Source organism: Cotesia typhae, unplaced genomic scaffold, assembly GCF_013202065.1.
Source record: "Cotesia typhae breed Kobodo isofemale line unplaced genomic scaffold, CoteBio_Ctyphae contig_48, whole genome shotgun sequence".
Taxonomy (NCBI): domain Eukaryota; kingdom Metazoa; phylum Arthropoda; class Insecta; order Hymenoptera; family Braconidae; genus Cotesia; species Cotesia typhae.
This window is the reverse complement of record NW_027423756.1, coordinates 5,954,696-5,980,821: the sequence shown is the minus strand read 5'-3', so window position 1 is coordinate 5,980,821 and position 26,126 is coordinate 5,954,696. Positions and strand designations below refer to the sequence as shown.

Genomic DNA, 26,126 nt, shown 5'->3' with positions numbered 1-26,126 from the left:
ATTGAAGTTACTTATTTATTACTTCAATGCGGGACAGATAAAAATGATATTATTCTTTACAATAAATCTGATTATCTTGGTTTAATGATTCAATTTCATAATTCTTATCTAAAGTCAGTACAAGATTTAATGATAACATGATAAAATTAAATAGTACTATTAGTTCAATTTCTGAGGAGTAAAGTAAAAGTTCAAGTTTTAGGTAAGTAATAGTATTTTAAAAGTACATTTAAATTATATAGATTTTAGATTTTAATTAAATTTGATATACCAGTAAATAGCAGTAGCAAATTGGAATGCTACTGATCTTTCATTGGTGACCTAAAAGTAGAAAGAATTCTTCTTGATCAATTGATTCTATTAAATGTTGAACGACCGAGTTAATTTAAAAACGTACTCGCATTTACAACGGGATCATTGTCATTTGTTGTCTTCTTATCGTTGCATTGTAGGATTATTGTTGATACAATTTTTTTTTTGTTCTATAAATTAAGATGGGTTTTTACGTTGATAAATTTTTATCGTATGTACTTATTAATATAATAATTTAAATTGTAAAGTAATATCTTTTTCATTTATAAATAAAATTCCAGATCATAGAGACCATGAAAAAACTTCATTTGGAGTCTATTTTAAATGCGTTCACAAGAAAGAAATTAATATCTTCACCTGCGGAGTCAGGTTTAGCGAGATGTCTTTCAACTTTAGACCTCACGGCTTTGGGAATTGGATCGACTCTTGGTGTTGGTGTTTACGTGCTCGCAGGATCTGTTGCTAAAAATTTAGCTGGCCCAGCCGTAGTAATTTCTTTTGCCATCGCTGCCGTAGCTTCTATGTTCGCAGGTATTTTGTTAAATTTAATATTAAATTTTCATACTTAAAAAAATTAAAATACTATTAATTATGTCAATAGGTCTTTGCTATGCGGAATTCGGTGCCAGAGTACCAAAAGCTGGTTCAGCTTATGTTTACAGTTACGTTACAATGGGCGAATTTACCGCCTTCTTAATCGGTTGGACCCTTATTTTGGAGTATGTAATTGGTTCTGCAAGTGTTGTCCGAGGACTCAGTACTTACGTCGATGCTTTGTTCAATAATTCAATGCGGACAGCTTTTGAATCGGCAGCTCACTTTGATAACGCTAATTTCTCTCCTTATCTCGATTTTTTTGCATTTGGAATAACAATTGCATTCTCTGGTAATTATAAAAGTATCTAATATAATTTAAATGACTCTCAAATTAACAGACATCTGATAATTTTTTTATTTTTCTTTAAAAATAAACTCATTTTAGAACGAAAATTAAATTAGCCGATATCTTGAAATTTTTATAATTTTTTCATTCAAAAAATTATCATATAAAAATTAAAAAAAAAAAAATTTTCACATGTAAAAAATTTAAAAAATACTATAAGTGCAATTTTTTTAAATATTGTTTTTTGGTTATTATTTAATTAATTCAAAATTGCTAGACGTTTGCTAATTCGATTGTAATTTTATCGTAATTTTAGATGAAAATTAAATTTTTATTGAAAAAATTTCATATGTAAAATATTTAATAAATTATGCAAGCAATTTTTTTAAGTATCTTTTTACTTGCAATTAAATTATTGAAAAAAATACAAAAATTTTTGAACGTCGGCTAATTTTAATATCATAATTTTAGACAATTATTTAAAAAAAAAATTAGATTTATAATTTTTTAAATCATCTAAAGATGGAATTTTTTTTTGCTATAATTTATTTGTTAAAAAATTTTTTTTAATTATCAGATGTCTCTTAATTTCAGTATTACTAATTTTAATAAATTTTTTGTTTAATCATTACCTTACTTTCCAGTCGCTTTGGCATTTGGAGCTAAAGAATCATCTCTTGCGAACAATTTCTTCACTCTAGTCAACCTCGGAGTTGTTCTATTTGTCGTTTGCGCTGGATCTGTTAAAGGTTAGTTTTTTAATATTAAATATATTAGTAGTTTTTTTTAAATTAATTTATTTAAAGTCGCCTTGATGACATCTCAGGTCCTCACCGACTACATTTTATTTAGTAGAGTTTGTTTTAATAAATTTTCAAAAAATAACAGCAAACGTTGACAACTGGAAAATTGATACCGGTTGCAAGAAAGAACCTTGCGGCCCACGTGGAACTGGAGGTTTTATGCCTTACGGAATTGAAGGAATAATAAAAGGAGCAGCTTCATGTTTTTATGGATTTATTGGTTTCGACTGTGTTGCAACTGCTGGAGAAGAAGCTAAAAATCCTAAAAAATCTATTCCTATCGCAATCGTCGCCTCCCTCACTGTTGTCTTCCTCGCGTACTTTGGAGTCTCTGCTGTTCTGACAACAGTTCTTCCTTATTACGAGCAAGATACCAAGGCTCCATTCCCACATCTGTTTGATGTAATCGGCTGGAACTGGGCTAAGTGGTTAGTGTCTATAGGTGCCATCTGCGGTCTATGCTCCAGGTAATCATAAAAAATTTTTTTATTTTACATCGATTCCGATTTTTATTTATTAATTTTATGATACTGAAGTTAACTGACAATTATCTTATTGTCCAGCTTACTTGGAGCAATGTTTCCACTGCCGAGAGTAATTTATGCGATGGCATCTGATGGTTTAATTTTTAAATGGATGGGCAGAGTGAGTTTACGTTTCCATACTCCAATGTACGGTACACTTTCAGCTGGGTTTTTAACTGGTAAATAATTTAAATTTAAATATTTATATATAATTCTTCAATAAACAAAAATAGTAATAATATGTAATTAATTAATTAATCAGGTGTGCTTGCTGCGCTTTTCGACTTGGAACAGCTCGTGAAGATGATGAGTATTGGTACTTTACTTGCATACTCAATAGTTGCAGCATGTGTTCTTGTCTTACGGTAACTTTAATTTTCATCATCTTTAAAAAGAGATATTTATTAAAACTCAATAATTATTAGGTATGAAGAAAGTGAAGCTTATGAAAAGAAAGTAGATAGAGATCCAAGAACATTTAGATTCATTGCAATGCAATTAATAAATGCTAATAATATGAATATGTCAACAAAACTCACCTCACAAATTGTGTCTACTCTTGTATTTATCTATTGTAAGTATTATTATTTAAATAGAATATTTAATAACAGTGAAGTTGACAGATATTAAAAATTTTTTAGAATTTTATAGCAATTTAATTAATAATTATTAAAAAAAAATTAATTAAAAAGTTTCACATGTGAAAATTTTTAGGAGTATTTTTTTATTATAATTAATTTGTTAAAAAAATTTTTAAAATTGATAGCTGACCGCTAAGTTCAGTATTATAATATTTATTGATAAAATAATAATAAGTATTGGTTACAGTTATTCTTTGCTTTGGTGTTACGAGTGTAATTAAATTCTTTATTGAACAAATATCTGAAGGACAAATTTGGATTATTTCGCTACTCGTTATTTTAATATTTCTTCTCATTGCTACTCTTATATTTATTTACAATCAACCAGTATCAGGAAGAAAATTAATATTCTCAGTAAGTTCAATGTCTCGAAAAAATATTATCAAATTTTTTAATAAAAATACATTTTTTAGGTTCCTCTTGTTCCATTTTTACCTGCTTTCAGTATACTTGTCAATGTACACTTAATGATGATGTTAGATATTATGACGTGGGTTAGATTTTCGATTTGGATGGTCATTGGTTTGTATAAATAACTAATTATAATTATAAAAATCACTTTTACCACTTTATTTAATGAAAACTTATTTATTTAAAATCAGGTTTAATGATATACTTCTCATATGGTGTTTCGAATAGTATATATCGAGTAAAGCCGAGCTAGATGTATAAAAATAGCTTATAAACTTAATTGTAATCTAATAATTATTGAGATAATAAACATCTATTTATAAGATCGTTTTTTTACATAAACTAAAATAAAAATTACAGTATTTGAATATTTACTTAATTGAAAATACCAAACTATAGACTAATATAATAAAACTTTTAATAGATTTTTTTTCGTTTAAAATATAGATAAAATATTTACATGTCAAAAAGCGATTTCAAATCTTGAAGAGAAAGTTTCGAGGAAACTTTTCCAGTACCATCAATTACTGAAGCAGCGATAGCCATTTTTTTCTCTTGCAACAATTGTATTCTCTCTTCAATGGTATCTGAGCAAAGAATTTTATAAATATGCACATTTTTCTTCTGGCCAAATCTATAAATACGATCTTGAGCTTGAGATTCTAATTGAGGATTCCAGTGTATGTCGACGAGAATCAAGTGATTCCCTCCAACGAGATTCAATCCAACACCGCCCGCGGAAAGTGACAGTAGTAAAATTTGAGGTTTTTTCTTCAAATTGAAAGAATCAACAATCGCTTGACGATTTTTAACAGCAACTTGTCCGGTAAACATTTCAAAAGTAGCACCTGGTATTTTACGTAAACAATCGCCAATTATATTGAGATATGATGTCCACTGTGATACAATAATAATTTTTTCATCTTTCTCTAATATATCGCGAACAATGTCAATAATGACTCGTAGCTTGGAGCTCTTTCGAGACGCATTAAATACTGGGTTGTCAGAAGTCAACAAATTTTCAGTGATGCGCTGATCGACTCCGATTTCTTCTTCTTCTTCTTCTTCTTCATCATCATCGTTATCGCCGTGTTCTGAAGTACTAATCGAAATATTCATTTTCATCATTTTAGCAGTAAGTCCATCATTTTCCAATCCGTTCATTTCCATTTCTTCTTGATCAAGCATTTCGTGAATCAATGCGGGCTGACAACAAATTTGACGAAGCCTAAGAAGCAAAACTAAAATTTGATGCGACTTTACGTCATTTGCATGGTGAGCTAATAGTTGTTGTTGTGCTTTACTGAATTTTGTATTGCGATAATCTACAGCTAAAGGATTAGCTCCCATTCCTTGAAGAGTTTCTTTTTCAGCTCGCTGATGCAAAAATTGAGCGAATATTGTTTTAGAGTGCATCATAATTTTATCGTACACCAAGCGTTCATCTTTATCTAGCGTAACTTTAATAACTTCAAGATTTTTTTCAGGCAGAGATTCAACCTCGCCTTTTGTAATTAATTCTTGTTTTGTCCGACGAAGCATCAATGTTTTCATTACCGTAGCGAGTCTTTCGACGCCAGTAATACTTTTATTTTCTACCCAACGCTTCCATACACGTAAATCGTCGAAAGGTGAGCATTGCAAGAATTTAAGAATGGCAAATATGTCCATTTCTTTGTTATGAATAGGCGTACCTGTGAGTGCCCAGCGCTTGGTAGCTTTAAGTTTGCAAACAGCGTTGCAAGATTGGCTTTTGTGATTGCGAATACAGTGAGCTTCATCTAGAACAACACGATTCCATCGAATTTGAAATATTTGTCCATTATTCTTAGATTCACGTGCTACTAAATTGTACGTTGTGATGACCATATCGTTACGAGCGAGGCGCCGAGCTACTTTTTCACGATTGTTACCATGGTAAACTTGAACAGCGAGAACTCCGCGTTTACAGCGTTGGTCAACTTCACTTTTCCATTGGTTAATTAGTGAAGCAGGACACACAACCAGGGTTCCTCCTCGATGCTCATTTTGTCTGCCTTTGCCCATCCATCCATCATCATCATCATCATCATCATCATCGCGCTCACCGTCACTTGGATCTTCTGATAAAGTTTTTATCACTAACGATATCATAGTAAGTGTCTTACCAAGACCCATATCATCAGCGAGAACTCCCCCACGCGGCTTTTGTTGTTCACGCCACATTAACCAAGCTAAGGCGTGTTGTTGATGAGGCATAAGAGAGACTACAAGTCCTCTAGGATCTTCGGCCCGTTCATTTTCTGTAGGTCGGGATAGAAGAGATCCATGGAAATGCTCTAGACGTTCGACTGTTAACGCCTGTTCATTTTTAAACGTTTCAAGAGCTTTTTTTCCTAAACCTTCTAAATTAGTTTCCGCAGTCGGTTTCATCATTTGCGTTCGATTAAACTTTTGACTAATTTTCTTAGGTGATATATAACTATCATTAGGGTCGTAGTCGGAATCATTAATATTTTTATCATGATGAAAGGAAGCCTCAAAACTCTGATCAAGTGATATGACACTGGAATCACTTTTTTCCGGTGGTTGAATTTCATTGAGTCGTTCTTGATATTGATTTATTTGCTTTGAATTTTTAATAATTAACAACTTTAAACCCTCTCCACCGTCGGGAAGAAGCTTCACATCACCTTCCTTCAAGAAAGTCTAAAAAAATTTTTTTATATTAATTTTTTTCATTTAAATTAATCATATTTAATAGTTAATGTTAATCTACATTTAGAAAAAAATACCTTTGCTCGCTCAGCCTCGTCTCTAAGATCTTGAATTAACTTTTTCAACTCATTTACATTCAACTTGGATAAATTGTTGTTCGACTGAGTTTCTCGTTCATCTTCGGTACTCGTAGCTAATTAAAAAAAAAAAAATAATAAATAAATAAATTTATAAACTAGTTTGAAAAGTTCATTTTTGTTAGGTATAAAAATTTTTAATTACCAGAATCAATATCGATAATACTATTTGATGTACGTTCTTGATGTACACTAGGATCTTCATGAATGCTGTAATTGTTACTATCTCTTCCTCTTGATAAATTTGCAGAGTGATGAAGATCAGAAATCGTACTTTTTCTTTCATTAGTAATTTCTACACTAGACAAGCTACTGTTGTGATCTTTTTGTAAATCAGTAGTAGATTTTTCCAAGTCGCCATTTGAACAAAGACTTTCATGCGATATTTTACTGGAATCATTATTATTTTCTTGTTTTGCATTTTTATTATCACGATCATCGAAATTATCTTCACCATAATCACTCATTATAATACTACTTCTTTTCTTTTTACTTTCATATTTATCATTTTCATTCACATCATCTGAATTTGGCTGAACCATATCATCTGAACAATGAATTCCGCTTTCATATTCATCGTCATCAGTTTCTTGTTCATCGTCTTGTAAATCATCTTCTTCAGGTTCTGATGTAGATAATCGACTCATATTAAAAATACTTCGTCGGATCGCTTTCTTAATACTTGGGGTCAGCCTTCCTGAATCCTTATTTTCACCATCCAAAATTCTAAAAACAAGTTTGATAAAATAATCCATTCAATACAATATTTTTAATAAAAATAAAATTAACAATTTCTTCTTACTCATCTTCCTCTGAATCTGAGAGAATTCTATTTATCTTCCTATTGATAGACTTTTTCTGGAATCCAATGAAACTTTCTTCAAAATCACTGTGATTAGGCTCAACCATAACTACATCATTTTCTGAAAAACTGAAATTTTTTTTGTAAATTCGTTTTTATCATTTAAAAAATTAACGATAGCTACAAAAAAAAAAAGATAATGCTGAAGTTAGCCGTCAGCTGTTAATTTTAAAAATTTTAATAACAAATCAATTACAATAAAAAAATGCTTCTAAAAATTTTCACTTGTAATTTTTATTAATTTTCACATGTGGAATTTTTTTCATAATAATTGTATTGTCATAAAATTTTAAAATAATTTTTAATGTCTGCCAACTTCAGTGTCATAAAAAAAGTATGTTTAAAATATAATTCACTTACTTATCCTCGGAATCTGACATAATTTTGTGTTTATCCATGTCGTCACGATATTTTCCTAAATATTCATTACTTGAGTGACTGTCATTGCAAGATTTTCGTAACGACATAGAATTTTTATCGGTTACTGTAAATTCTATTGATCTGTTTTTTATCTTGTTATTACCATGTTCAATGATCGAATCGCTGTTTTTTTGTCTTACATTGAAACTGTTCTCTTTTTCACTGCGTATAATAATGTTTAAATATTAAAAATGTCTAGAAATAAATATACAATGGATTAGAATATTTACCTATCGTATGTTTCATCAAAATCTTGGGTACTGTCATCCTGTTTACTATCGGTCAATTGATTTTTTATCGAGCCATCCATTGTGTCATTGTGGTTTGTTGAAAGAGAATGGTTAAACCTTTTTTTTGTTTCTAGGTCCCACTTCGATTCACTAAAATCAGCAATCATTATTACAAATGAACAAATAAATATTAGAAAAATGGACACTGATTACTCACTCATACTTTTCAGTAAATGACCTGCTATTGTTATATTTTTGACTGATATTTTCGTCTTTAAATGATCCAACATAACTGCTACTAGTTTCGCTGTGAATAAATAAAATATTTAAAAACAAATAATTAAAAATAAGAAATATCAACCATAAGTATGTCACCTCTCATCGTCGGTCTCTTGAATCAAATTGTTACTTAGATTTTTTGTTTTGTCAGTCCAAGAATAATTCTTTGAAACATTCGTTTGTTCGTCATCAGAATCAAAAACGACGATTGAATCATCGTTAGAATTCATCGTGATGATTTTTTTTTTTGACAACTGAATCACTGATAATTATTGCACGACGAAGTTTAAAATAAAAACAAAAAATTTTGCTTGAGACTTAACAACATTCGGATCGTTTTGATTTACAAATGACGCTTTGTGTCTGTTAAACATTACTCACATGTTTTAACGGTCGTGTAGCGACTGCACATTCAAATTTTATCTTCTATCGCCATCTACAATTTACGAATTGAGAACAAAAAATTAGCGGGTAAATTAAAATAAATTTTTTTTTATTAATCTTTATAATAATTTTTATAACAACTATTACAACTTTTTAAATTTTATAATAATGTATAAAATAACATTAATTCATTTAATATTGCTTAAAGTACTTATACTTTGATTAAATTCATTATAAATATTATTAACTATTAACAACTTACTTATATATAAAGTCATAAGTTAATATGTGTATTAAAATTGTTAAAAAAAAAAAAAAAAAAAACACGTAATAAATTATTTTAAAATTAGGACTACTTGTAATTAAATATTAAAAAGAGATCGCAGATCATCGAGGGTTAACTTGGTGCTAACTTTACCACTGCCACTCAAAATTTCACCAGAAATTTTCAACTTCTTTTCTTGAAGTTTTTCAATCCTTTCTTCGATAGTGTCACAGCAGATAAACTTGTAAATAAATACGTTTCTTTTTTGTCCAAATCGGTGAATACGATCCTGCGCTTGAAGTTCCAGTTGAGGATTCCAATGTATGTCAATGAGCATCAGGTGATTTCCTCCCATAAGATTCAACCCAACACCTCCGGCATTTAATGACAGAAGAAGAATTTGTGGGTTCTCATCTTCGTCATTGAACAAATCGATTATTCTCTCGCGATTTTTAATACTAGTACTTCCAACGTACAATTTATACGTAGCACCTTCGATAGACTTCAAACTCTCCGCTACAATTTGTAAGTAACCTACCCACTGAGACACGACGATAACTTTTTCTTTCTTTGCTAATATAGACTTAATAGTACTTACAACAGATCTTAATTTAGCACTTTGGCGTTCAGTGTCAAATACAGGGTTATCTTTGGTTAATAAATTTTCAATAACTCTTTCGCTGACTCCGCTCTCTTCATCGTCGTCATCATCGATGTCACATTTGTCAGTGTCGTCTTTCAAGTTAACACTGTTTATCTGATTCAACAGCTGGAAATTGATTGCACCATCCTCTAAATTTTGCTGATCCAAATCCTGTTGATCTAACATTGAGTGAATCAACGACGGATGACAGCAAATTTGTCTAAGTCTCAAAAGCAGGACCAGAATTTCATGACTTTGAACATCGGCATGTTGAGCTAATAATTGCCGCTGAGCTTTGTTAAATCCCGCAATATAAGGAGAAGTAGTCGGATGTCGGTGATCGTAGCTAGCACCCATTTCAAACATAGACTGTTTCTCGGATCGTTGATGCAAAAATTGAGCAAACAGAGTACGTGAATACATTAAAACTTTTTCATAAACAAGTCGTTCGTCAGCATCCAAAGCAACGCGAATTGTGTTGCAAACTTTTGTCGTTAAAGGTTCCATCTGACCTTTATTCATCAATTCTTGCTTCGTACGTCGTAACATCAGTGTCTTCATGACAGTAGTAAGTCGTTGATGTCCCGCATCATCTTTGTTGTCAACCCAACGTTTCCAGATCCTGAGATCATCGAACGGCGAACACCTCAGGAATTTTAAAATTGCATAAAGATCCATTTGTTTGTTGTGTATCGGAGTACCTGTAATGGCCCAACGTTTATTTGCTGTCAAACGACAGACAGCATCACACATTTGGCTCTTGTGGTTACGAACTACGTGGGCTTCGTCCAGTACCACACGCTCCCAATGAACTTTGAAGAGCAAGTTACTAATTCCCCTGTTAGAAGCCTCGCAACTTAATAGCTTGTAAGTCGTAATAATAATGTAATTTCTCACTAGTCGTTTAATATTAGATTCTCGATTGGGTCCATGGTAGATTTCGTAAGTAAGCTGCTTTTTTTTGCAATGTTTCCTGATTTCTTGGGCCCATTGCGCGACCAATGAAGCCGGACACACAACGAGAGTTCCTCCAAAATTCTTGAGTAATTTAAATCTGTGCGAACTTTCTTCAACCTGTTTTTTCTGAAACTCTGGCAGCGTCTTTAGCACCAACGAAATCATTGTAAGTGTCTTACCGAGCCCCATTTCATCGGCTAAAACTCCACCAGGAGGTTTCTGTTGTTCTCTCCATAGTAACCAAGCTAGTGCGTGTTGTTGATGAGGCATAAGATCGGTATACAGCCCCATGGGGTCTTCTTCTTGGGAAGCTTCAGTTGGACGAGAGATCAAAGATCCATGGAGATCTTGTAACCGCTCAACGGTAAGTGATTGTTGCTCTTTGAACGTTTGTAGAGCTTTTTTTCCTAAATCTCTGGTTGAATGGTCAGATGTTGGTTTGATATTAATCTTAGGCTTAACTTCTAAAGCTTCTGGTTCTTCTTCAACTTTATATTCAAAGGAATCGTCCGCCGAAACGCTTTCATCTTCATTATCATCCTGTGAATCGTCGCTTTTCATTTCGATTTTTACTAAAGTAGACAATAAAGAATTATTGTTCTGAAATTCGGAACTTTCTATAAAAATTTGATCATCTTTTTTTATTTCTAGATCACAATCTTTGCAGCTGGATTGAAGAGTAATTATTTTTTCTTGACTGTTCAATATTTTGTAATGAGTTACTGTTTCTTTAGGTGATCCCGAGATTAAAGAGGTTTCCGATGATTTATAAGACGCATCAGAGGATCTTCGTTCAATCAGCTTAAATTTCCTCATAGCTTGACTATTGTCCTTGCCTTCAGACCACTCTATATTGTTATTTTCCTCTAGTTCTTCCTCAATACCATTACCAACAGAAGTATATTTTTCGTCGGTGCGAACGAGCTGAAAAAAAAAAAATAATCCATAGATATTTATGCAATTATTAACCATATTTTCTAGAGCTTAAAGAAGAATTCAATAACAAACCATAACTTTAAGTGTTTTTAAATTATTCGCAACTGCTTGCTCAGATGTAGCTTCTTCAGAAACCTTATAGTGTGTTGTCTCAACATTTGTTATTTTTGGCGAGAAATCAGTGCCATCAGTCGCTTCATTCTCATCAATATGGTTTGTAGCTAAACGTGGTACCTCAAAAGACTCTTTTAAAGAATCATTAATAGCTTCGCCATTCAAACGATTTAAATCACTTGAATCTTCCAAAACATCAATATCGATCGGTCCTTCATCAATATTACCATTAGTCTTGTTTAGACACTCTGAATTCAAATTTCCGGGATTATCATCTGCATCAATAGTTTCTTCTTGAGGATATTCATGGTATGGATCTTTTGAAGAAAAATTACACCACTTATATTAAAAATTGATAAATAATTATTAAAATATGATCCGGAAGTTAACAGACATTTGCCAATTTTTGTTATCTTTATAAAAATTAAATTACAATAAAAATATTTTAATAAAAAAATTCATGATATTAAAGTTAGTTGTCACTTGACTATTTTTTAATTTTATTTAACAAAAAAATTTGTTCCGAAAAATTATTTTTAAAAAATTGCATTTTTAATTTATTAAAATTTCTAAATAAGCAATTTATTTATTAGAAAAATTATTAAATATCAGCTAAATTAATTTTAATTAAAAAAATTACAAGAACAAGCTTTTTAAAAATTAATTTTTTATCAAAATAAAAAAAATTTGTCAAATGTCTGCTGATTTCAGAAATTTTAAAATTATTAAAAATTAATCCTACCATCGTCTTCAAACAAAACCGGACTCTTAGAGACACAATAATTGTGATCAATCAGTGATATTTTTTCGTCCTTCCCATCTTCAGCATCCAAGTTTAAATTTTCCTGACTAAGCTTCGATATACTTCTCTGAATAGCTTTTTCAATACTAGGTGTCATCCGATTGCTGTTGTTAAGCTCCTCATCTTCTTCTTCCGAAGCATCATCACTACAGAAAATCAACAAGTTAAAATTAATAAATAAAATAAAATTTAAAGAAATAATATAAACAAATGTACATATCGTCATCCTCATTAGCTGTAGTAATTTCTGTCACTTGACTAAAACGTCTTTTTTTGCTTTTAGGACTTTTATCCCAATCATTGTCAGAATCATCGTCACTTGAAGACAATACTTGGCGACTTGAACGGTAAGCCATGAAAACCACTAAAAAATAATTAAAAATAAATAACGTATTATTTGTTAAATTAATTAAACAATAAAATTGATTATTTTTAGACAAATTCATTAAAAGTTAAATTATGTCATGATATTTACCAGTTTTATTCTGTTAACAGTTCTTTTTTTTTTTTTTATAGATCGACAGTCAATTTTTCGATAACTTCAGTGTGTTATTTTGATGCACACATTTTCTTTTGTATATAAATATATATGTATCTTTAAATTTCCCACTAGCCATTGCTGTAACGGTTTTTAGAAAAATAATTATCAACTACTGACACCTGTGAGCTAGAAACAAATTTAAACTTAACTTTGTGATTATTCGATTTTGCCATCTCTTTCTAGTCAATATTAGATACCCGGGCTAAATAAGTGACTTGTGTACATCATCCATACATTGCTACTGATTGCTAATATTTATAGATATAGTACATTAAAAAGAATTATCTTTTATCAGTACTGAGAGTAAATTCACAATTATTTTTACGTAAGCTATGATTTGCAGTATTTTTACATACCGTGTATAATTTTTATTACACTGAGGTAAGAAACAAGCATTAGTTATCTTCAATAGAATTTACTTAAATACATTTTTTACTTTGTAACAGTTGCAGCCTGCATTAGAGGTTAAAAAAAAAAGGAAACTACTTCAATCAGTAGGTGTCTTAAAATGTCAAGGATGAAAGTAAATCCACGTGTGTTTTTCGACGTCGAAGTTGGAGGGCTTCCCATGGGACGAATTATTTTCGAATTGTACATGGACATTTGTCCACGTACGTGTGAAAATTTTCGTGCACTATGCTGCGGTGAATTGGGACTTGGCAAGACAACCGGGAAACCATTGCACTATAAGGGCACAGTTTTTCATCGGGTTGTCAAGGATTTTATGATTCAAGGCGGTGATTTTTCAGTGGGTAATGGTACTGGTGGAGAATCTATTTACGGAGGGACTTTTCCAGGTAATTTTTTTGCATGACACTAAAGTTAGCCGGTATTTTTTAATTTTTGATTTTTTTGGGTTGCGGTCAACCAGTCATGAAAATAAAGTTAGTCGACATCTAAAAATTTTTAGAATTTTTTTTTATTGAAAAAATTATTACAAAAAAATAAAAAAAAAATTGCACGTGTAAAAAACTGAAAAAACTGCAATTGCAATTTTTAAAAAAAATTTTTTTGTTTTAATTAAATTATTGAAAAAAAATCAAAAAGTTTAGAATGTCGGCTAACTTTAATGACATCAACCAGTTAGATCGAAAACATTTCGAATTATCAAAACTCTAGAAAATTTTAAATTCCACTACATTCAAAGTTTATAAAATACAGTAGCTTAAATAGGATATCAGCCGAAAAAACAATTTTCAGTATTATTTTTATATTAACTTTTCAAGTTCTAGTAATTTATTAATTCGGAATGTTATCAATCTGACCAGTTAACTGCAACCCATTTTTTTTTTAATTAGATCTAAAAAAGGTTTTTTAAAAATTGCACTTACAGTTTATCAAGTTTTTTACAAATGAAAATTTTTTTTTATTATTTTGTAATCATTTTTTTCAATAAAAAAAAATTCTAAACATTTTTAGAGATTGGCTAACTTAATTTTCATTTTATTTTTTGCTTGCTCATTCATTTATTCATTCAATTGGTGGATTAATTATTGAATAATATATTTTAGATGAAAACTTTTCTGTACATCATACAAAGACATTTCTTCTTTCGATGGCCAATCGTGGTAAAGATACTAATGGTTCCCAGTTCTTTATGTGAGTATCCTAAAAAATTAAAAATAATTTCAGCAGACACAATGTGGATGTAGTTATAATTCCCTAAAGAATTTATTTCAGTCCTGATTTCTTGAATAATAGATAAAATATTATCAGGAAAATAAATAATTTAAGTAATCGTAGACCAGGTGAACTCGTTGACTCCTCGAAAGCTCAAAAGATTATATAAAAAGTCAAGTATCTGATTTGTCAGATTAATGATGATCTGCGTTGTAGTATAGTGTATTTTTTTGGTTTTTTTTTTCACTTCAATCATGCATCAATTTACGGCATAATGAATAGCCGGTGGATTTAAAATTCTTTGATACGTATTAACATCTCACGGCGCACCGACTAGGCAATTCCTCTTGATCATTCTAGCACTATTTTTGTGTAGTCGTGAGCGAGGGGTCTCTGCTACTACAACACAATGTCCACTGAAAGCCGGCTCTTAATCCGCATCACTCATCTCCTTAATCATATTTTGTTGTTGTAGTACAACGCAACCAGCGCCTCATCTCGACAAGTAAGTATCTTGTTACTTTTTTACGAAAAAAATGGTTTTTTTTATCTAAAAGAATTGCTTTTTTAATAAATTAATTTTATTTTAGTGTCCATGTGGTTTTCGGAGAGGTTGTTTCCGGCCAAGAAGTTGTTTCACACATTGAGGGTCTTCCAGTTGATAGGATGTCTCGACCACTCCAAGATGCCAAAATCGCCAAGTGTGGAGAACTAGTTTTGAAAGTCAAAACAAAATGTAATTTTTTTTAAATAATATTTTTCAATTCAAATTTATTAAACATAAAATGTATATTTTTGTTTATCAGCAAAAAAACGAGAGAAGGATTCAAGTTCTAGCGACTCAAACTCCGATTCATCAACGGATAAGAAGAAGCGTAAAAAACACAAGAAAAAGTAAATTATTCAGTTTATATTTAAATTTATTTTATTCATGGTGATTTTTATTTTTTTATATAGTAAAAAAAGAGCTAAGTCAGAAAATGGAGAATTGAATGATTCTGAAGAGGAAGAGGATGATAAAAATGTACATCCGTTGGTATCGGTTACAAAGATAGATCCTGATGAAATACCAGAAGTGCCAGCTAATAAATTTCTGTTTCGCGCTGGGCCCACAAATAATTCTAATCAAAAAGAGTATCGGCAACAGCGTTTTGGTGGGCGAGATCGTATGAGAATTCAGCGGAAAACTGGTCGAGTTTTCAAGGGTAGAGGAATCTTTGTAAGTTTATTTTTTTATTTAAATAAGATCATTATTTAGTCCATAGTAAATATAAAAAAAGATTTATTGTTATGAAATTTTTTCGACAGAGATACCGAACTCCTTCTCGAAGTCGTTCTCGAAGTGTTACTCCACCCCATTGGAAGCAAGCGCAAAATCGTACAGTAAAATTGCATGAACTGCATCAAAAAGATAATAAGAAGCCTGAAAATGATTATCCGGCTCTTAGTATTCCAAAGAAACGGAGATTTGTAGAAAATCCTGGAGAAGAAAAAGAGATAAATGACAAAAATGATGATTCTAATAATGACAATCATGTTTCTGAGCGTAGTAAGCTTTCAAAAGACAATCAGCCGCAAGATGACAAAGAGAGATGGAGAAACGATGAGAAACATTACAGAAATCCAGATAACAACGGTAACAATAATTACCGTATGAATTTTAGAAACAGAGACAATGTGGATTATAGACGCAGAGACCGAAACCGTAATTACAATCGACCATATCGGGGTAGGTTCAACTCTAGAGACCGTAGCAGACGTAGCAGAGGTCGTAGAGACTCTAAAGATCGTAGCAGACGTCGGTCACGGGATCGCGATGATCACCGCAGAAGCCGTAGAAGCCGTGGCGATAAACGAAGCGACGATGAAACACCGCGCTCAAAAATTCATTCATCTGTTGAAGTTCAAAACAAATCAAAAGATAAAAAAAGTCATACTCCCAGTTCTACAGAAAAACCGAAATTTGAACGTCGTTCACGAAGCTCTTCGTTATCTTATTCTAGTAGTCACTCGAGAAATTAAGAGCTTAATATATTGAAAATTTGAATTGTAATTAATCATTATTTTTTTTTCTTTTTAATATTACTTCATATGTTATGAATACCTATCATGCACAGTATCAGCACGATTTATTTGTATAATCACATTGTGCGTATATTTTTAAATAATTAGTCTTGGCATTTTTTTGTTTGCTATTATTAATCTTATTTTTTCACCTTAATTAAAAAAATAAGTATGGAAATAAATCACAAAAATGCATTTTAAGTTTATTTTATTTAAATTCTAAACAAATAACAATAATGCTGCCTTAAATAAAAAAATGTTAGTATCAATCAGCATTAGTCCGTTGTAATACTTGATAACGATTAGATAATTACAGTAATTGTGTTTTTAAAAAATATTCATCAATATATTGACAATAATTTTTTGATTATTTTATAATAATATACATGAAAATTATCAAGCATTTAAAGTTAAAAAAAGAATCACAAACCTTGTACATGATAAATTTGATTTTTATACATGCCAAGCGATAAAAGCAATATAATATTATTTTATTATTATTATTATTATTTGAGTGCCACGGTAAATCTTGCTTTTTACCATGGGTTTTGTCCAGGTGGTGGAGCACCATAACGCGGAAATGTTGCATAAGGATTGACGTAGTTAGGCTGTTGTGGATATTGTTGCGGATAATTGTACCCACCTAACAAATCAACCGTTAAAATTAATATTTTATTCCTAGAGATGGATAAAAATAAAAATATTTAATATAAACCTTGTCCAGGGTATGGCATTGTTGCATACGGATTGTATGTTTGAGGCATCGGAGGAGAAACATAGGTAGGATAAGGCGTAGCAGGGGATGCTCCATAAGGAACAGGCATTCCTCCTTGATATTGGGTCGGATAAGGCAATTGAGTTGAGCCACTTTCAGAAGGAGCTGAATTTGGTCCAGAAGCCGCTTTATATAGAATGTATATTAATTTTATTATGATAAATAAATAAATAAAAAGTTTTTAGATTTTTGGTCAGCTGCTAATAATTACCTCCATGATGAGAAGGAATCGTAGGCGTAGCAGCCGGACCAGCGTGACTTAAATTAGTCGTTAAATCTTTCAATAATTCTTCTTTCTCGGTTTTGCGAGCAAAGCAAAAGTCGGAAATCTTATTTTGGAAAACGACCAGCAGCTGAAACAAAAATTTTTTTCAATCAAATTTTCTGAAATCATATAAATATATTTATCAATAAAACGGACGTAAGTGTTGATACCTGAGTAAGGTCATTGTAAAATTTAGCTCCTTCTTGTAAATTATTTTTAAGTTCTTTGAACGCATCATACGCAGCAGCTAATTTACATAAAACAGCTTCACGTGAACTACCTGACCCACTTTGTTCACGTGTAAATGCAGCATGATTTGACTGAATCTCAGCGATGAGTTTTTCCTGACGAGCTGAACTGTCACGAACTTGAGTAGTCAGCGGTCCATAAATTTTACCAATTTGTTCAACCGACAAATTTGGTTCATCAATTGCACCGTCTTTAGCTAAAGCTGCAAGGAATGTAGATTTCATATCCACTGTCGGTGACTTCAATTCACTCTCAATAACGTCTCGCTCGGCTTTCAATGTCTCAACATCTTCCATTAATTTTCTCAGCTGAATAACTACGCCACTTTCTTGAACAGCTGAACCGGATGGAATCGCTGATGCTAGTTCACTTTCATCGAGACTTAAAATCTCCATACCTTCACGGTGTGTTTCAAATTTCTCACGAACAGTCTGGTAAAAAACAATTAAACATTTTAAAATTTAATTTTTAAAAGATGTATTATTAATACATACTTTATCAGCCGAAATAGCATTATCTATAATTATGCGATATTTTTGAGCATTACTGGTAAGTTGTTCAGTTAATTTACTACTCGGTATTCTTGTCCAACGCTCTTTGAATTGTTCTCTCAGTTGATCGTCGGATTCACGCTCTTCTTTCAGCATTTTCTCAGCCTGAAAAATTGAAAATATTAATATCTTCCGATTTTGAAGCATAAATAGAAATTAAAATAAATTTACTTCATCTAAGATGTCTCTATTGCGCTGGAGTAAATCTGGTAGGTCGTTCATGGCAGTTTCAAGGGCTCTAATCCCTCTGGCTTGTCTGACATAAGAAGATTTGTCCAATAAAGATTGAGGCACTTCGGTTCCACTAGTATCTTCAATAGCAGCAGGCAAATTCAAGTTAGCTAATACAGTATTCAATACTTGAGTCATTTCGCGTAACTTTGAAATTTCCGTATTAACCAATTCATTTCTTCGAATTTCGTAGGATGACAGAGCATGATGAACAGCGACTGGCAATAAATCTTCAAACAAATCTTTAAAGTTACTGTTCATAGGTTGTGACATGGTCAAAAATTTGGCAATATTTGCCTTTCCAATTGGCTCCAAGCTTTTGATATCAGGAATACGTTCGTGATAAATAAAATCATTATCCTTTTTAATTACTGTCAATCGACGTTCAGCTTTGGTAGCATAATCTTGAAAAAGATTAGGCTTATTTGATCTCTGTTGAGCCGCTTTGAACAAATCTACGGCATACTGTTGAAAATTAAACAAGAAAATGAAACATACATTTTTAATTAATAAATTATATTATAATTTACGTAAGTAATTTTACTCACTTCAAGTCTACAAATTTCTTCACCAATCGCAGATTTACTTTTGCAAATAGAAGCTTGATATAATTCAGCCATAGCACGGTACCCAGACTGTTTACCAGTAATCTGCAAATCAAAACATTAATAACATTTTTGTGACAACAATCAGATCGGAGGTATAAACATGATAAAAAAATTTACCAAAGGAATCCATTCCTTGTCCCAGAAAGATCGAAATATTTCTTTCTGAAATAGTTTCAAAGCTTCAGCATAATACTCTTCTGTTTGCGAAGCTAATTTTGCAATAACAATATCTTTCATGGTGTCATGTATGGCTTTGTGGACGAAAATTTCCTGAGCTTGTGCTATCATCAAAGCTGATAAAGCGCTTAAAGTATCAGGACTCATGTCAGGTGTTGGTTCTTGCTGAATAGCAAGCATGACATTTCCTTTTAAATAGTTGAAAATACCCGCTGCTTGCTACAAAAATTAATTAATTATAAATCCGTTTGAAGTAAATAAAGCTCGAATTAATTATATTACTTACTTGAAATAATTTGGCGGCTAATTTTAAGCCTTCATCACTGTCAAGTGATTGCGAAGCAGCAACTGAGCTTTGCAAAGCGGCAATATTGAACAGAACGCATAATTTTTCATATGCTAGCGTGCTGATAGCTGAAAAAATAAATAATAGAACATTCATCAATTGAAATGAATAATTGAAGACTTATTAATATAATACTAATAATAATAATATTATCTATAACTTACTGAGGCTTAACTTGCCACCAAAAATTGTCCTGTCAAAAGCATCTTTCCATTTAAATGGAATCTGCAACTCGTGCGCTGGAATTTTACCCTCTAGGGCACACAGTTGGTCATAATAGCTGTAAATAAAATATTCAACACATTAAATATCAATCGTCATTCTTATATAATGAATGCTTCATATTTTTCTGATATGATTCATTTTGATATCGATCTTCAATAATCTTAAAAAAATTTTTTCTATAAATAAAATTTTTTTAATAAATTAATTACATTAAAAAAATACTTCTAAAAATTTTCACTTGTAATTTTTATTAATTTTTTCATGTGAAACTTTTTAATAATATTTTTTTATAATAATTAAATTGCTATAAAATTATAAAAAAATTTTTAATATCTGTCAACTTCAGTGTCATGTAAAACGATTAAATTTTATTAACATTCCAATGAATAAATGTAGATTAAAATTAATCGGGTATTATAATAGATGATGTAAATATTCTTTATAAAATAGTAATGAAGAAATGAGTCATACCTGTAAATAACCTCTAAAGAACTTTCATATTTCTCAAATGCACGCCATAATGCATTACTTCTTAGTTTACTAAATTCACTAATTTGTTCAGTATAATCTTTTTGATTAGTCGCCAAATTGTACGTCGATTTGATAATATTGGTAAGTGGCTTAATTACGTCGACATCCGATGGCTTTTTTAAAGGAATTGATATAAATTCAGCCATTGCAACGTATGAAGTTTTAAATGCGTACTTGATGACAATTACTACTTGCTCTTATTTATATATCTGTTCACTGACATATATTTTGCTGTTGATCACTTCAGAGACAATCAACGACTGAAGTTTTCCAAGAAAGGAGGCTTATTTCCAGGGTTCTGTCAAGCAGCTCCATCTGTTACAAGACAAGTCTATAACGCAATCAAAATCCCAGTCAGTAAAAATAATTAGTTAAGCAATTTAATTTAAAAAAAAAAAAAAAAAAAAAAAAGAGAGAAAAAAATTTACATGCAACTTCAATTTACTGTTGCACATAATCACGTAAATTTTCGTTGTAAAAAAATTTTTTAGAAAATTGAAGGTTAAAGATTTTAATTGCAAAAGTACCAACTCGTAGATGGCACACAATTCGATATCATATGATTAGATTTATGACCAAGTGAGCAAGTAAAAAAAAACAGTAAAAAATTTTCTACACACCACACTGATATATTATTAAAATTTTCTATAAATTGTATACTTTTGTATGTATATGTTAGTGCTGAATAGATATAATGGCTAGTCGTGATGCTGTTCTGAAGCTTTACAGAAATTTAATTCGTGAAAGCAAGAAATGGAGCTCTTATAATTACCGGTAAAAATTATTTATATATTTATCAGATTATGTATTTTATATACTGACTGTATTTTGATATTTCAGTGAATACGCTCTCAGGAAAGTGAGACACGAGTTCCAAGAAAGCAAAACTCTGCAGGATGATAAATTGATAGCTGACTGTTACAAAAAAGGACTTGAAAATCTTGAAATAATTAAAAGACAAGTTGTTTTAAGTAATTTGTACGGTACCAGGCCCCTGGTTATTGAGACCAGACAACAAGCTGGAGATAAAGCTCATTCTAGTGCACAATAAATAAAATTATTATTTTTTATTGTTGTTTGAGTTTTGTTTTTTAGTTTAAATTCTAAACAATAGTTTTAAATATACACAAGAATTTTTCGCTAATATTTTTTATTCATTATTTTTTGCACAGTCGACATAACCTTACAAGCCGGTAAGTAAATTAAAAAAAAATTTTTAAATCAATGTTAATAATTATTTTAATTATTATTTAAATAGTACTGTTTTTTTAGATCTCCAGAATGGTAACTCGTTTGAGTGAGCGAAAAAAAATACGCTCACTTCTTAAAGTTACTTTTGGCAGTGCCACTGTATTTGCTGGTACATGCATGTATCAAGGAAACGAAAAATTTTATAATGAAGTTCTTATGCCTTTGGTTAAATTAGTTGATCCTGAGATTGCTCATAACTTGGCTGTAACTGCTGCCAAGTGGGGATTTATTTCTGAACCGAAAACACCTGATTCTTCGGCTTTAAATCAAAAAGTTTTTGGATTAAAGTTCAGTAACCCGGTAGGAATGGCTGCTGGTTTTGATAAGCAAGGAGAAGCTATCAAGGGTTTAACTAAAATGGGGTTTGGTTTTGTTGAAATAGGTAATTATTTTTTTGCATTCATAATTGCATCGAATTGAAAAAAAAAATTGCATTCATAATTTTTTAGAGTTTTTAAAGATAGAATGTTTTCAATAAATTTTTTTTTGCTACAATTTATTTGCTAAAAAAAATTCTAAAAATTATCAAGTCTCTCTTAATTTCAATATAATTTATTTTTAGGGTCTGTAACTCCAAATCCACAGCCCGGTAATCCTAAGCCGAGAGTATTTCGACTAAATGAAGACAAAGCAATAATAAATCGCTACGGATTCAATAGTGAAGGCCACGAAGCTGTTTACAAACGTCTAATTGAACTAAGAAGAGATTCAAACTTCACCGGAATAATTGGAGTAAATTTAGGCAAAAATAAAACATCAACAGATCCGGTTGCAGATTACGTCGAAGGAGTCAAAAAATTCAGTGATGTCGCTGACTATCTCGTAATAAACATTTCCAGTCCAAACACCGAAGGATTAAGAGATTTACAAGGCAAAGAACATTTAGAAAAACTTTTGAGTTTAGTAAACAGTGTACGTCAAAGTATGAAATCTAATCCTCCTTTACTTTTAAAACTGGCACCTGATCTGACGAATAATCAGCGACAAGACGTTGCGGATGTTATCCAAAAATCCAAATGCAAAGTCGACGGCCTTATTCTCTCAAATACGACTATAACTCGTCGTGACCTGTCAAGTGAGCATAAAAATGAAACTGGAGGCCTTAGCGGAGCACCGCTGACTGATTTGTCAACGGATTTGATTGCCGATATGTATAAACGGACTAATGGTAAAATTCCCATTGTTGGAGTAGGAGGAATTTTTTCCGGCAAAGACGCTTTTGATAAAATCAAAGCCGGTGCTTCTTTGATACAAATTTATACATCGTATGCGTACCACGGCCCGCCAATTGTGCAGAAAATAAAAAAAGAATTAAATGATATAATTGTTTTGAATGGCTACTCGTCAATTACTGATGCCGTTGGCAAAAATGTTAAATAAATATTTTTATTTTATCTGTAATTATTTATCGCACTGAAATTAGTAGACACTTGAAAATTTTTCTTAAAAAGTAAACTAGGCATAAAAAATTATTTTTAGAAAATCACAGTTATAATTATTTAGAGCTTGTAAAAATTGAATTTTTAAAATAAATTTTTCTTGCTGTAATTTTTTTGTTAAAAAAATTCTAAAAATTATTAGATGTCTCTTAATTTCAGTATCTTAATTATTTTTAGTTATAAATATATCCTTCATACCCTTTTTAATTTATTAATTAATAATTACTTAAAACATTTTTTTCCATAGATTTAGAATCATAAATATTTACATCTTTGATATAGACACTTTTTTTAGACAGATTGAAATTAAATTCAACTGCTGAAATTTTCCTTAAACATTTAAATTAATTTACTCAGAAATAAATAAATTATTATATTTTAATTAAAATTAAATATGGCGGTTTTTTCAAATGCGTGGAGCTATTATTTAAATCGCCATATTGGTTAATATCAGCTGTTTCTGACAGTAGTTTCCTATTAATGTCAGTGCGTTTAGTAATGCATTTATTTTTTACGGTAATTATATTCAATTAAATATATACAAATAAAAAATTAAATAATTTAATAATGGCAACAAGAAATCTAACTGAGCCGTTTGTGCTTATGCGAAACAATGCATTGCAAACAAAACATATTTATGCGGAACAGGTGAGTTTAACCTCACTTTTGAAAATTATAAAAAAAACTTTATTGAATAAATAAACATTTGATAATTATTTTCAGAATTTATCCGATTGTATGGCCTTAGTTAATTTAGACAATAGGTCGCCTGTTAGCGTTGAATTAAAAGGAATAAATGAAAGCAATTCGTCACCTCCAGCCTGGGCGGATGCTCTCGAAGAAACCCAATATATTTTAAGTCGTTTGAAAATAAAATTAGATAGTTTAATTGAATTGCATGGTCGACATTTAACGCGACCAACTCTTGATGATACTTCTCAGGTAATTTGTCTTTCAATTATGATACCGAAGTTGACAGATACTAGAAATGTTTTTATTATTTTATAGCAATGAAATTATTATGAAAAAAATTTATTTAAAAAATTTCACCTGTGAAAATTAAAAACAAGTAGCAACCTTGCAGTCACTATGTGACTTTTGAACTATAAATAATTAAATTTTGCTTTATTAAATAATAACTTTTGTTAAGTTGCATTAAACTTTCTTAATTATTGATATTTTTAAAGATATAAGCTCATCCCGATGTTACAATCATCAAGAGCTTTCATTTGAATACCCACATCGATTTTTCATATATTTTTCATATATACATATATATAATATATTTATAAATATATGAAATATATGAAAAATTGATGTGGGTACTCAAATGAAAGGTCTCAATGAGTGTAATGTCGGTGTGAGCTCAGGATATCTTTAAATATGACAATATTTCTCAAAATACATTTTTTGTCATTTTTTAATTATGTGTCTAGAGATAGAGCATTTGCAAATGCAGCCTAAATGTTTATCATTATAAATTGACTATTAGTGAGATTGATATGAAATTATGAAAAAGCACAACTCTAGGTCAAGACTTTTCTGACGATACAAAATTTTCATTTATTTATTTATTTATTCAATCATAAAAAACTATTTTATCACATAAATACACTGGCCACAAAATTTTGTTTATTCTCTTAATAATATAGATTACTCGTATAAATTATTAAAATTATCTTAATGTAATTGATTTGTTATAAGAACTTAAAAACTGACAGCTGTCAGCTTACTTCAGTATCATTTTTAATTAGTAGATTTGTGAATCAAAATTAATTATTTAATTAATAATCGGTAATATTAATTTAGGAAGAACGACAAATGGAGCAATTGACTCGTGAAATAGGACGTGCATTTTCCAGTGGTCATCGACAAGTTCAAACTGTAAAAGCTGCAGCGAGACATGAAACTCGTCATGCAGAAAAACAATTAGCTATGAGTGCGGTTTTGGCACTTTCCTCTGCGCTACAAGACTTGGGAATTCGATATAGGACTGCTCAGAATAATTACATTCAACGTAATTGATTTTTAAAAATCAAATCAATTAAAACTTATTTAAAAATACTTTTCTTTAATTTTTTAATTAATCAATTCTAGAGTTAAATTCAAGAGAAGAGAGAAATAGGCCATTTTTTGGGGAAGATAGAATGTTACCTGACATTTCAATGGATTCTTGGGCTGGAGAATCACCGTCTAATGAAATAAATGATCAGTTCTGGCAGCCGAGACAGCAGCAAAAACAGGAAACTGTGCTATTGATGCTCGAGGATGCTGAAGAATCGATGAGACAGGCAGTTGAAAGGGAACAAGAAGTGACACATATTGTTCAAAGTATAGCTGATCTCAATCACATATTCAAGGTAAGTTCAAAAGTGTCAATAATAAATTATTATGTCATTCGTTGAGTAGTTAATAATTAATATAAGCAGTAGGATCAATATGAAATTAAATATTTTATAAACTGGCAGGATTTAGCGACTATGGTACACGATCAAGGTAGCATTCTCGACCGTATCGATTATAATATTGAGCGTACTCAAGGTCAAGTTCACGAAGGATACCAGCAATTGAAAAAAGCTGACTCTTATCAACGAGCTAACCGTAAACTTTACTGTATTTTTATCCTCGCCGCGGCTATCATCCTTCTCAGTTTTCTATTTGTTTTATTTAAAACCTGAATTTTACTGATTCTTTTTATCCTTCTGGTTATTTTTTGTGCAATTTGTACTCAATATTAAGGTACTTTTATTTATCGAGATTTTTTTTTATTTTTATCTTTTATTTATTTCCACTTGATAATTTATCATGAAAGTTGCCATCAGTATAAATAACGCAATTTGGTACTTTATAATAACAAGGTTCAAAGACGGTTTATTGCCGCTTACAAGACTGAGATTACTTTTATTTTCTCTTATATAATCATAAAGTGTTGATGTAAAAAATGCTTGAAGAC

At 30.7% G+C, this 26,126-nt stretch overlaps 7 protein-coding genes across 7 annotated transcripts; 4 read left to right on the top strand and 3 right to left on the bottom strand.

Annotated features, from left to right (window-relative positions):
- Positions 1-59: 59 nt before the first annotated feature.
- On the top strand, positions 60-3,906 carry LOC141529727 (cationic amino acid transporter 2). The gene is made up of 11 exons (XM_074246403.1): positions 60-202; positions 594-843; positions 914-1,198; positions 1,840-1,944; positions 2,084-2,465; positions 2,562-2,701; positions 2,785-2,887; positions 2,948-3,096; positions 3,351-3,517; positions 3,577-3,685; positions 3,766-3,906. The coding sequence occupies exons 2-11, from the start codon at positions 606-608 to the stop codon at positions 3,825-3,827; spliced, it is 1,740 nt and encodes a 579-aa protein (XP_074102504.1). The 5' UTR covers positions 60-202; positions 594-605; the 3' UTR covers positions 3,828-3,906.
- LOC141529725 (transcription termination factor 2-like) lies at positions 3,710-8,574 on the bottom strand. The gene is made up of 8 exons (XM_074246401.1): positions 8,296-8,574; positions 8,138-8,227; positions 7,921-8,070; positions 7,631-7,852; positions 7,211-7,339; positions 6,554-7,134; positions 6,349-6,464; positions 3,710-6,262 (listed from the first exon to the last, which is right to left on the bottom strand). The coding sequence occupies exons 1-8, from the start codon at positions 8,427-8,429 to the stop codon at positions 4,031-4,033; spliced, it is 3,654 nt and encodes a 1,217-aa protein (XP_074102502.1). The 5' UTR covers positions 8,430-8,574; the 3' UTR covers positions 3,710-4,030.
- A 371-nt stretch (positions 8,575-8,945) lies between these two features.
- Positions 8,946-12,969, bottom strand: LOC141529825 (transcription termination factor 2-like). The gene is made up of 5 exons (XM_074246541.1): positions 12,776-12,969; positions 12,517-12,664; positions 12,241-12,446; positions 11,457-11,815; positions 8,946-11,372 (listed from the first exon to the last, which is right to left on the bottom strand). The coding sequence occupies exons 2-5, from the start codon at positions 12,654-12,656 to the stop codon at positions 8,946-8,948; spliced, it is 3,132 nt and encodes a 1,043-aa protein (XP_074102642.1). The 5' UTR covers positions 12,657-12,664; positions 12,776-12,969.
- A 106-nt stretch (positions 12,970-13,075) lies between these two features.
- Syx16 (syntaxin 16) lies at positions 13,076-25,858 on the top strand. Its single transcript, XM_074246540.1, has 13 exons — positions 13,076-13,222; positions 13,288-13,638; positions 14,353-14,440; positions 14,937-14,966; positions 15,052-15,197; positions 15,268-15,355; positions 15,419-15,680; positions 15,770-16,480; positions 23,738-23,821; positions 23,897-24,115; positions 24,983-25,190; positions 25,271-25,533; positions 25,642-25,858. Exons 2-13 carry the CDS (start codon positions 13,350-13,352, stop codon positions 25,849-25,851), a joined length of 2,598 nt encoding a protein of 865 aa, XP_074102641.1. The 5' UTR covers positions 13,076-13,222; positions 13,288-13,349; the 3' UTR covers positions 25,852-25,858.
- Alix (programmed cell death 6-interacting protein-like protein AliX) lies at positions 16,717-20,744 on the bottom strand. Its single transcript, XM_074246943.1, has 11 exons — positions 20,424-20,744; positions 19,892-20,007; positions 19,668-19,795; positions 19,322-19,600; positions 19,145-19,246; positions 18,537-19,061; positions 18,309-18,470; positions 17,736-18,245; positions 17,512-17,653; positions 17,241-17,426; positions 16,717-17,168 (listed from the first exon to the last, which is right to left on the bottom strand). The coding sequence occupies exons 1-11, from the start codon at positions 20,627-20,629 to the stop codon at positions 17,062-17,064; spliced, it is 2,463 nt and encodes an 820-aa protein (XP_074103044.1). The 5' UTR covers positions 20,630-20,744; the 3' UTR covers positions 16,717-17,061.
- Bcn92 (LYR motif-containing protein bcn92) lies at positions 21,061-21,534 on the top strand. Its single transcript, XM_074246948.1, has 2 exons — positions 21,061-21,257; positions 21,324-21,534. Exons 1-2 carry the CDS (start codon positions 21,178-21,180, stop codon positions 21,532-21,534), a joined length of 291 nt encoding a protein of 96 aa, XP_074103049.1. The 5' UTR covers positions 21,061-21,177.
- On the top strand, positions 21,535-23,311 carry Dhod (dihydroorotate dehydrogenase 2). Its single transcript, XM_074246947.1, has 3 exons — positions 21,535-21,676; positions 21,756-22,116; positions 22,297-23,311. Exons 2-3 carry the CDS (start codon positions 21,765-21,767, stop codon positions 23,112-23,114), a joined length of 1,170 nt encoding a protein of 389 aa, XP_074103048.1. The 5' UTR covers positions 21,535-21,676; positions 21,756-21,764; the 3' UTR covers positions 23,115-23,311.
- Positions 25,859-26,126: the final 268 nt, after the last annotated feature.